Source organism: Nyctereutes procyonoides, unplaced genomic scaffold, assembly GCF_905146905.1.
Source record: "Nyctereutes procyonoides isolate TBG_1078 unplaced genomic scaffold, NYPRO_anot_genome, whole genome shotgun sequence".
Taxonomy (NCBI): Eukaryota; Metazoa; Chordata; class Mammalia; order Carnivora; family Canidae; genus Nyctereutes; species Nyctereutes procyonoides.
Genome location: NW_026575160.1, coordinates 34,756,010 through 34,768,381, shown reverse-complemented (window position 1 = coordinate 34,768,381; position 12,372 = coordinate 34,756,010). Strand labels below are relative to the sequence as shown.

Here is a 12,372-nt window from a genome sequence, read left to right as displayed (position 1 = left end):
CCCCGGGCTGCAGGCGGCACTAAACCGCTGCGCCACTAGGGCTACCCGATTTTTCCCTTTTTAAAAACCATGCTAATAACTTAAGCAAAATGTAAAGTCTGAATATACATGAATATAAGTGAATTTGAGTGCATTTATCTCCAGATTCACCCAGGACTTAAGTATTAATCTAGGAGAGCAGTATATTGCTATTTGAGTTTGGCAGGATAGCTTAAGTAATATCCTAGTGGCCTAAATTTATTACTGGTCCCAAAGGTTTCTAATATAAAACTGGAAGTAAAATAGGTTTGCTTACTTATATCATTCAATTTTTATTTGCTTTCTGGGAACATCTATATAATCCCATGAGATAAATATTCTCAGTTATTATTTCCAGAAGCAAGCAATTTTTCTCTTCTTTCATATAGTGCCTTTGGATATGTGGATTTTGTCCAATTTTTAAAAGTTCTTTGGGTTGATAAAACTAAAGGATGAACTCATCAATCACAGATTTCCTGGACTTTCATAACATAATTTAGCCCTTAAATTTACAACCCCTTTGCTGGAGACAATTTAGCTTTTAAATTTAAAAATCTTCTTTTTGAATAGACCAAGCTGTACACTGCCTGAATAATGTATTCCCGGTAAGGGACAGAGTGGATTCTTGTAAAGAATATCACTGACATGTCCTTGGCCTGATCAAGATGATTTCAAATTGATTCAAGTTGAGAGGAGGGAGAAGTAGTTTGATAAAACTGTAAAACTAAATATCATAAAAGTCAGTGGTTATAGCAGAAGAAGGCCAGGAACAACAGAGAGAACACGAACAAGGGGAAAGGGCGGAAGGAGAGGGAGAGAGAGAATCTCAAGCTGACTCCCCACTGAGCGTGGAGCCCCACACAGGGCTGGATCCCAGGACCCTGAGATCGTGAACTGAGCGGAGATCAAGAGTCAGCCACTCAACTGACTGAGCCACTCAGGTGCCCCTAAAATAAATATTATTAATTTTTAAAGATTTTATTTATTTATTCATGAGAGATATCGAGAGAGATGCAGAGACATAGGCAGAGGGAGAAGCAGGCTCCCTGCCAGGGAGCCTGAGGCGCAGGACTCGATTCTAGGACCCCGGGATCAAGACCTAAACCAAAGGCAGACAGAGCCACTCAGGTTCTCTATAGTTAAGAATCTGTTTCCTGGTTTGTCCCCCCTGCCCTGTTTTTTTCTTTTGTTTCTTAAACTCCACAGGAGTAAGATTATATAGTATTTATCTTTCTCTGACTGACTTCTTTTGCTTAGGTGGCAAAAGCAGCTATTCTCTTGATAGGAGATCTGAGTAGTATGTGTTCATGGCTGCTACAAACCCAAACCGTATATTTTTTAATACTGGGGAGAGCACGTGCTTACTTGGAGGCTTAATTTATCATCATTTTGGCTGATTTCCTTTGGTTTCTCTTTGTTTGACTCTAATTTTATTGCTTTAAGTTTCTCAGCTTCCATTTTATCCTATTTTTTCATATGTCAGGTGTACAATATGAATGCTTATATTCATGTTTAATTTTATTTAAATTGACATAAAAATAAAATACTATTTGTTGGGATATGATGGTAAAATTTTTTCTGGAAAGATGTGGGATTTTAAAAACTCAAGTCTTTCATGTTATTCCTCTAGTCTGGAGGCAAGAAGAATTTGCACGCATTAACCAGTCTTTCACTGGAGCTGAAAGGAAAGCTGCTTTGTGTGAACTTCTGGAAAAAGAGACCCAGATAATTGCTTCCATTGGGAGACATAGATATATTGCAAAAATGGCAAACCGGGAAGCATTGATACAAACTTTTTTGGATAAGGTTAGTGAAGTAACAATTATTTAAATAAGAATGTACCCTGAGTTTAAAAATGTAGAATAATGAGCTAAAGAAGAGACTTGCATTGTACGAATTTGCATGTTTAAATTTTTTCTAATACAGTGTTAGACTTTTAACTGTGGCGTAGACTAACAGTTAACAATTAACATGAAATTAATATGTTCTTAGCTACAAGGTTTCAGGCCATGAAGGAAAAAATAAGGATACCTTTGACTGTTCATTTAGCTTTAGGTTGGCTATGGAAGTTCGATACAAGCTCAGATGCCCCTTCTTCCAGAAAAGATCTGCTGATCATCCTACTTTAGCCTATACTATATACTTTCATGAGACCTTATTTCACTTCTGCCTTAGTACATAGTGGTCAGTTTTTATTATATCTATTTACATATGTGAATCATTCCTAGATACTGAGCTTCTTAAGCAAGAGCTATCTTTTATCTCTGTATCCTCATATCCTAGCACAGTGGTTATCACAGAGTGTTACTAAATGCCTATGGAGGAAGGCAGGGAGGAAAACTAAGGGACAGAGATAATGGTATGTAATTTCATATTTCAGGTGTTATCAAGAAATTAGACAATGTAGATCTGTTAGCAAGTTTCTTTATCTTGAATCCAGCTTCACCACTGGGAACTGTATTCCTTATGTGTTGGATAGTTAAACTTACCAAGGAGGACGGCATGGACTCAGGGCAGCAGGGACCCAGGGTGAAGGAGCTGAGGGCCTCTGAGGTGCAGGGGACAAGCAAGATGAGTGGCACCTTCCTTATTTGAGGCTGGAACTTCTACAAGAATTTCTACTTAGGCTTTCTCTGATGCTTTGTTTCCTATAAACTATTTTAAGTTCTTGTTGTAAATATATGGTGTCTATTCTTTTTATGCTTTTATGCCCCCCTCCTGCCCCTCCCCCACCCCCCAGGCCTCATGTTTATCTAACATTGTATCTAAACCTGTTATGAATTATAAAGAGTTCAAAAGTAGATAAAGTCCCAACATATAATATTGACTCTGAAGCCAGCTGATGACCATTGCTCTTTCTCACGAAGTGTAGCACTCTACAAAGGTCTTGAAATCTCATCAAGAAAAGATAAGATGGAGAAATTTTGTTCACAAAAATTTTCATGAAGAAGAAAGATGAGGTCTTTTTTGTTTATTTATTTATTTATTTATTTATTTATTTTGTAAAAATTGTTAAGTTGTTTAGGTAGAAACTGAGGACCTGAAGGATCCTGGATGTAGGAAGAATTGCCGGGAAGATGGAAATCTTTTGATTTCGTTGCCAGGAGAGAAAAAGATAAAGTAGAATGAGGAGACAGTTGGAAGGCAATGGGCCACAGTGTGGCTCCTTGTGACTTTTTACTTAAATTCCTAAATAAACGAAGTATTAAGGGAAACATTATTATTTGTTTGGCAAGAGGAGAGGGAACACAAGAAATGATTGGGCCTTAGTGTCCACACTGATTTAGGACAGCACACAAGGATACAAGACCAGAAGACTGAAGGAAAGAGGGAAAAATTAGCCACAAGAACTTGTAGAAATCAAGGGAAAGGCTTTTTGTGCGTCATACGTTTTAGAATTTGAGTTCTAAATCCACAGTCACCTTAGTTGATCCTAATCTATTACATATCCTAATTAGTCTAGTCTTTAAAAATATTGACTAACAGTGACTCTGGCCTACTTTTAATCAGTTATAGTAAGGACGCCTGGGTGGCTCAGCGGTTAAGTGTCTGCCTTTGGCTGAGCCGTGATCCTGGAGTCCTGTCCTGAGCCGGAATCCCTGCAGGGAGCCTGCTTCTCCCTCTGCCTGTGTCTCTGCCTCTCTCTCTGTGTATCTCTCATGAATAAATGAAATCTTTAAAAAAAAAAGAAAGAAAGAAAGAAAGAAAGAAAGAAAGAAAGAAAGAAAGAAAGAAAGAAAGAAGAAAGAAAGAAAGAATCCTGAATGGAAAAGCAAGTCTAAAAAAATAATAATCTGTTATAGTAAATGATCAAATCTTTGTTATTTTAATGCAGATTCATTTAAATCACCTTTTTGTATAGGATGCCATGTGAAGCATCATAGAAAACAACTGAGATAGATTGTATAGTCTTTCTTTGCAAATACTTCTACAATATCTATTCATTTAGGCCTACCTACCTCTCTGCTCCCTCATACCGGCATTGTCTCTAATATTCAGGAGGAGACAGTGCTGATTTCATAAAACTTGAAGTAACTTTGTTTTGTTTTGTTTTTGATTACTAAGAAAAAGTAGCTTATAATTAATCCCTGAAGCTAGACGAGGTCAGAGTTTTTTTTTTTTTTTTTTTCAAATGTCAAAACTAGCAACCAGAGATGCTGGTTTATTATGTGGTTTATTGAACTAATATTTTTTAATCTTCTTATTCCTGATCATAATATTTTCCTGAGTAATAAATGATATTATTTCCAGTTAGTCCAATCAAGGCATTAAACTAATCAGCTATTATGGATTCTATACTAAACCTTCATTCTCCATAAAAGGCTTAACCTAAAGCCTTTTATTTATTTTTGGAAGTATTAGTTAAATAGTTTGTAATTTTAACATATCAAACGTTGCCCTCGGCAGGTTATCAAATGTTAAAAACCCACAAGCTGACCGAGGTGAAAAAAGCAGGTCAAGAAATTCGAATAAAAAACTGTCAGCCAGCTTCTAATGCATCTTGAGTTCTCTTCACCCAAGCTGTGTTCAAGAGACAATTTGAATTTCTGCAAGAGATTTTCCCTAGATTCAAGACCATTTATTTCTTTGATTCACATACCACTTCTCACAGTACTTGTTAGCTGTGTCATTTAAATGTTATTTTCTCCCCCATACTCTGGTGGCCAACACCTAATGGGATAGAAAAATGCAACCGATTTTTGCTTCTCTCTGAGCACCATAGTGCACAGGGGTGTCCTCTGTATATGAACAAAACCTCTTTTCTGTGTAAAAGAAAACTTGATCACTACACAGTAGCTTTTGGGGGGTTGCGGTTATTCTTAATTTGTGCCCTTGGGGACCTGAGTATTAATTTAGGAGGAAGAAAGCCCTCTTCTCCCAGTGCAGTCATTTCTTCTCTTTTGTGGAAGCCTGCTGCTCTCCAGGTTTTTGTTATCTCTGCACCTTCCCCTCCTTGAAACGTGTCTTCCTGCTGTTCTTCTGTTTCTCTCCTCCAGAGGCTGCCCTGTCTCATTTGTTGGCAGCTTAATGGAATTTATTACGCTCCCGTTTTCTGAAGCAATTTAAGAACATGATTGTTGTACATCTCTTATTACAGCCAAAGCATTCAAAGAAAAAAGGAGATAGGAAAGAGAAATAAGCAAAGTTGACACATTTTCCTGTGTCAGAGTAAAAAATAAATAAAATAAAATAAAAATACCTTAAAGCCTGAAATCAAAGCAGCTTAAACTTGAATGAAGACCAAGTTATCAGTGTTGGCAGAAATACATCCAAGTATTAAAAACAGCTTTGTCAAACAGATTTTAAAATATATCTTTGAGTGCTAACTAGGGAAACTCAAACTTCAAATCCAGAATTATTTGATTATATCACTCAGTTCACTTTACTCTGGCTAATTCCTGGTTATTCTTCAGGTTTCACCTTAGATACAATTTTCTTTTCATAGCAACCTTTTAATTTACCTGCAGTCATCAAGCATAATCACCCTTTATTTTAGTTACTTATTTTCTTTTCTTTACATGTTATTAGATTTGAGAATTCTAGAAATCAGTATATATATTTACTCTGTGCCTGGTACACTGACTAATATATAGTAAACATAACAAATATTTGTTGAATGAATGAGTGCATACCCTAGGCCCTATCAGATATACAGAACTATATGAGCAATTTATTTCTTATAATCTTTCAGGAGAAATAAAATTAACAAACAAAATAACTATATAACAATTTGTATTTAAATTTCATTGCCCTGAGTGATTGAAATAGAGACACTGCATACTCGTGTGTGTTTGTGTTACAAGTACAATAGGACTTCAGGTACTAGCAATTTCAGTGGTTCAAAACATAGTGGTTAGGAATTTTTGTGGAAAAGGTAGGGTTTGAGTTAAAAATTGGAGGATGGGGAGGATTTGACTGTTGAATATATTTGGAAAAAACCCAAGAGATTACCAGATTATAGTATATTAGATGGGGTTAAAAACTTGGAGGGGAGGTGGAGTTAAATCAGTCTGTCAGCTAAAATACAATTTAGTAGATGAACTAGGCATTTCATTAAAAGGTGATTATACTTAGATTACTACAAATAAAGTTACCGCCTGCAGAGCAAAAGGTATTTTCCATATTACTGGAAGAAAGGAAATTGCATTTGGTAGAACCACCCTGAAGAAAATTGCATGGGAAGATTAAGATATTAGTTAGACTTTAAAATATCACAATATGAAACTTAGCCTAACATTGCTTATTCCTTAAAACTTTTAAAAGGAGCTTGGAAACAAATATTGAACTTTAGTACACTCAGAGGCCCATCCCAAAGGAAGCTATATCGATTTAAAACAATACATATATTTTTATTTCTAAGTGATAATAATTAAATGACATAATATTTTCCTTTTTTTTAAGGATTTTATTTATTTAGTTGAGAAGAGTGCAAGAGAGAGAGAGAGAGAGAGAGAGAGAGGAGAGCAAGCACGTGCAGGAGCAAGGGAAGAGGCAGAGGGAGAGGGAGAAGCAGACTCCCTGCTGAGGAGGGGCTAGATCCAAGATCCAAGGACCCTGGGATCAGGACCTGAGCTGCTTAACTGTCTGAGCCACCCAGGCACCCCGACAAGATATTTTCATTGAGCTATTTCCCTTTTATAATCCTTAATAAATTTGAGTTAATTCTACCGGTGTGCTCATTAGCAGTGCATTATTTAATATTGGATTTATGTCTTAAGAATATAAATTAATTATAGGATTACAGCCTCTCATTTGTTGGATTAAAGCTAGAACTGAGAATCTAAAGTTTCTGATAAAAACTCCTAGCTCTGAACAGCACTTATTTTGTCTTTGATCAGAAAAATGCTACCATTACTTTGAAAGCATATCAAGTATAGTTGTTTTTAGGTGGTACTTTTCAGTTTTTAGTGTAATTAGCTAATATGAAATGTAAAAAAAATTAATTTAAGGCTGCAACTAAAAGCTCCTCATAAATACTGTCGGTCTAAATACAGCCTTATATTATTTCTCTCTTTGGCTAGTCTGCATTTCTGATGATTTGTTCCCATACATGGGCTTCTGTTTAAACTTTAAATTATATCAAATCTAAGATTTAAGTGACTGCAAGTATGGCATAAATTGGGACTACAGGTCTCCAAAGCAGTTACCATTCAGCTTATTAAAAAAATCCAACATTTGGACAGTTAATAGTTGTGATCAAAATAGCCTTGTTCTAATAGATTAAAAACAGAGAAAGACATCAAGCAGCTTTATACCATAAAGGAGAAGAGAAAATAGTGAGTTTTCACTGGGAAATTTCTAGGTGAATCCATCTTTTCTTAAAATCTCGGTAAGGAAGAGGAGCCCTGTCAAACACAGGCTTAATCTTCATTAAAGATTGCAGTGGCGTCTCCGGTGTGTCACTCGAGCTCTGTCTCCTGGACTTTTAGCCCAGATGCCCACGGAGGAGCTGCAGGTCCAGTGCGTGCCAGGGTTAACCTTCAGTCCGTGGGGTGGGCTAGGTTGGGGGGTGCCACGTCAGATTTGAAAATAGGGAGTGAGAGTCTTGGCGTGTCTAGCTTAGATGGGGATCACGGCGCTGCTAAGAGCCAAGGAAAGCCGTTCGACTATGGGCATCTGCTTTGTGAGCAACTGTGAGCCTGTTAGAGAAAGATTAGGTTGATCGGAAACAAAACCCTAACTGGCAGAGTCTCATTTTGCTCTGTGTGCAGGTCTAGTGCACTGAGGATTAGAACAGTTGTTTCGCAAACATCTTCAAGTGGCAAAGCATGATCCAGGCACATTTCTATAAATCAGTGTAATGGAACCAGCAGATCATGTTTTTAAAGACTGCACACAGCATGCCTTCCCCCAAAGGACTCATCCGTATGCTCATTAAGTCATTCAGCATCCTAGTTAGTCCAGATTAGTAGCGATTTCTGAGTCCTGTAGAAATGTTTACACTTCCACAGACCAAATACCTCTTCCATGTTTTTTTCCTATACTGTTTTGCTTTCCCAAGGTCTACAAGTTCTTCAATTAATTTCCTCATGTTTTAGTGATACTTTTATTCGTAATGCACATGATATTAAGTTAGTCTTTAGTAGAAGTAGCAAAGTTATTTTTTAACCTTTAATTAACTGATAATCATAAACATAATATTATTTTTAAGTGTTCAGCTCCAAAGGTATGGAGAACATTTAGTGGCAAAATAATTGAGATGGATACACAGTTCACCGTCAGAGCCAGAGAGTTGCAAAACATCTATAAATGCATTATGCTGAAAAATATCTCTCAAGATGAAAGGCTGGATGTACTACTAACGCTTAAACATACTGTGAAGGTACATTAATTTTCTCGTCATTTGAGATATCACTATCACTATTAATAAAAAAATGAATACTAAAATAAGCTGTATTAATTATAAAGATGATTAATCAATGTTTACATATATGAACTTATTTTGTCAACAGCTATATTATTTTGGTATAATTTGGGGACAATGTGGTTTATGCATTAATATTTATCTAAAAGTTCTCAAAACTATATATTATGATACATAGTAAATATAAATATAGCATAATGAATATTCTAAACATAAATATACCCATATCTATGCAATGGATGCAAATATATAGCATGGGATTAATACTCAGTTTGATAAAACAGCAATTGTCTATATATTTTGACACTTTTCAGTGAAAATTTTATTTTTAGCAGTTTTAAAGCATTAGAGTATTTTAATTTTTTCTTTATTTTTTGATTTAAGATACTTTTAGTTGAGTAAATGATTCTTGTTGAGAGGTAAGTCTCCATAAATCTCTTGCATTTCTCCCCATCTTGAGAACAGAGGCATTGACCCAATTAGGCATTGACTGCCTTTGTTTTAAATTGCCGTTTTAAAGATATTTGTGCAGTGACTAACCCTGGAAGATAGAGATAGTTAGGATGAAAGGGAGAAGCAGTAGGTCCAGAGGTGAGAAATAAGCATGATATCCATGGTGGGCAGTAAAAAGGCCGGACTGGAAAAAAAGAGAGTGCAGGTAGGAAATTCAGTAGAAATCTTCCTAATTGACATATTTAGGAACATTAGCTGGTTAATAATAATAATAATAATAATAATAATAATAATAATAAACAAAGGATAGGCTTATAAAAATAAATTGTGCATATCTTAATATGTTTAACCAAGTATATTTACATGTACATTTATTTAATAATATTTTGATGGAGGATTGAGGCCTTTAAGCATGACTCAAATTCTGGATCTATTCACTATGGCTGCATAATCTTAGATAAGTTATTTAATATTTCTGAAAATCAGTTTCATTATTTGTAAAATTAGTTGGGGGATATAGTTGTGTATATATATATATATATATATATATATATATATATATATATATATATATATAAAATACAAGTAAGTATAATTTATATATCTCAGCCCTTAATCAATAATAGGTATTACTTTGATGACAATTACTAAGAGACACCAGTGAACCTTAAACCTCAGTACACATTAGAATTGTCTGTAGAGTTTGAAAGAGTGAGATTCACAGAGACAGAGCGAAAGAGAGAGTATTAGAATAAATGAATAAGGATGATAGCCCCCATTTCAGAGAAATTAAATTAGATCCCCAAGTGTGAGGGCTATGTTAAAACCTTTAAAAATCTCCCCCAGGTCATTCTAATATGCCTTCAGGGTCAAGGACCCCTGACAGAGATTCTTGCATAAGCTATACCAAATACATATTAAAAAGTACAGGAGAACATTGTTTTATGGTCACATTGACTTTGCATTCTGACTCCTTCATCCAAACTGTGTTTCTTTTCATCCTCTCTTGAGCAGTTGGAGCAACTTACTTCTATTTTACTACTCATAAATCCTACCTTAATCACTTAATTCCTAATTGGGGCTTTCTTACTCAACCACACTCATTTTTGTGAGTTTATTTAAAAAGTATTATGAATTATACAAATTTGCAGAAAAAGTATATAAAATATACATATATGTACAATTTAACAGATATGAAATCATCAACCACGTAACCTGTCTCTGACCCAAAATCAGGACATTGCCAACATTGCCAGTATCTGCCTTTCTCTTTGTAGTGCCAGTTCACCCTCTCATCCCCTAGAAAGAACTACCATGTTGATTTTCACAGTAGTCATTTCCTTGATTTTCTTTATAGTTTTACCAATATATATATATAAATATATATATATTTAATATGGTTTAGTGTTGTTTATTTTTAGGTTTTATTTAAATGGAATATACAGTATTATTTCATGCCTTGCTGCTTTTGCTCAGCAACATTAATGTGTTAGATTTAAGCTTTTACTGTTTATAGCTATAGTTTATTCATTTCCATACATCTGATAATATTCTATCAATATATGTGTTGTATGAATAAGCCATCACTTATTTATGTCATCAATTTATTTATGGGTATTTCATTGTTTCTAATCTTGAACTACTGTGAAAAATGATTCTACATGCACATTTCTCTAAAGCACTTTATGGTTGGAATTAGTGGGTTTTAGATTACCCATATCTGAAGCTCTACTAGATAATGTCAAAGTTTTTTCCAAATTAGTTGTACCAATTTGTATTCCTACCAATTTCTTTTGGAATGTAGTTTTCAGGTTGTTTAGTGATAATTTTGAAAACTAACTTAGTGATGTTAAAAAATTCTATACTGAATATGTTTGTGTTTTATATAGGAACATGAATGTAAACTGACTCAGGAAATTCTAGAATTGATTGACAGAGAAGTTGACCTTATGATGAGAGGGGTCAAACATCATAATCTTGAAGGACTCAGAAAAAGAATTGCAACACTCTTTTTTCATTATATCAAAACACCTCTGTTTAATCCAGAAGTTGCAAGACATCTTAAGGTAATCGACATATTTTTTCTTGTATTCCTTTCTCAGAATTGAATTCTAAGATTTGCAACGGTCAATTGAAGAACATTCAAATTTTGCTTTAATGCTTTCCTTGGGGTCCATGTGGAGGACCATCTTATTGGTGAAATCTCTTCTGAATGATTATTATGTCAATAAATTAAACTTGGTCATTTAACTTCTCTGAACCAAACTGAATATTGCACTGTGTTGAGCGCATGCATGATGATCTCTCACACCTCCGTGCTCTTGAATGTTGTTACTTCCACCTGCAATGCTGTCCCCTAACTCCTCAGCTAACTCCTGGTCATTTTCTGACATTTGATTCATGACTCCCCTCCTTCATAAGGCCTCAGAGAGAGTTAAACTCTTCATTTATGAGATTCTGCATATACCTAGTTTGTATTCCCTGACAATACTTCTTGTTCAGTCATGGTTGTTACTGAACAGATCTATATAGATATCCTGAGAGAACTTCAGATGTAACATGTATTTGAATTAAACTACCTTTTCCAAATCCAACATGTTTAGGCTTCTATGAGGATTTTGCTGTCTAGAGTCAAAATAAGTATCTTACTGTCTTTTTATTATGCAGAACTATTTAAAACACTTTTAGTAAAGTTTGGGAGTGGTTTACTAAAGAATTCTAAATAGTGTTTTATTTTAATGATTGTATTTAGAGTTATAATTTGTTAAGAAGCTGGTTAAACATCTATTTTGCTTTTTTTTATATTAAGTCTCAATATTGGGGCACCTGAGTGGACCAATCGGTTAAGCGTCTGCCTTTGGCTCAGGTCATGATCCTGGGGTCCTGGGATCGAGCCATGCATCAGACTCCCTGCTCAGCAGGAGCCTCCTTCTCCATCTGCTGCCTGCTCATGCTTTCTCTCACTTTCTCTCTCTTGCTATCTCTCTTTCTCTCAAATAGATAAATAAATTTTTTTTAAAATCTCAGTATTTAGTCAAAACTTTTAGAAAAATATAATTTTTATGTTTTCTTTTTAATAGATTTTTCTTTTTTCTTATTATTTCTTAAAGATTTGCTTACTTTTAGAGAGAGAGAGAGAGAGAAAGAGAGAGAGTGCATGTGTGCAAGCGAGGGAAGGGACAGAGAAGAGGGAGAGAATCCCAAGCAGACTCCCCACTGAGCCTAGAGCCTGATGTGGGGCTTCATCTTATGATCCTGAGATCATAACCTGAACAGAAACCAGGAGTCAGATGCTCAACTGACAGAGCCACCCAGGTGCCCCTCTAATGGATTTTTAAAACTTAATTGTATTGCAAGAGAATATAACAGAAAGTCAGCGGTGCCTGGCTGTCTCAGTCAGTAGAACATGTGACTCTTGATCTGAAGGTTGTAAGTACAAGCTCCACTTTGGGTGTAGAGATTACTTAAAAATAAAATCTTAAAAAAAAAAAAATCTTAAAAAAATAAATGTAACAAAAGTCCAAGAGAAAAGTTGC

At 35.2% G+C, this 12,372-nt stretch overlaps 1 protein-coding gene across 1 annotated transcript in view; it reads left to right on the top strand.

Moving 5' to 3' along the window:
• Nucleotides 1–12,372, top strand: part of IQUB (IQ motif and ubiquitin domain containing) — a 45,324-nt gene that overhangs the window by 24,777 nt on the left and 8,175 nt on the right. The window contains exons 8-10 of the mRNA XM_055314635.1: nt 1,649–1,824; nt 8,171–8,341; nt 10,726–10,902. Of these exons, the coding sequence (XP_055170610.1) occupies nt 1,649–1,824; nt 8,171–8,341; nt 10,726–10,902 (524 nt within the window). The remainder of the gene's footprint in view (nt 1–1,648; nt 1,825–8,170; nt 8,342–10,725; nt 10,903–12,372) is intronic.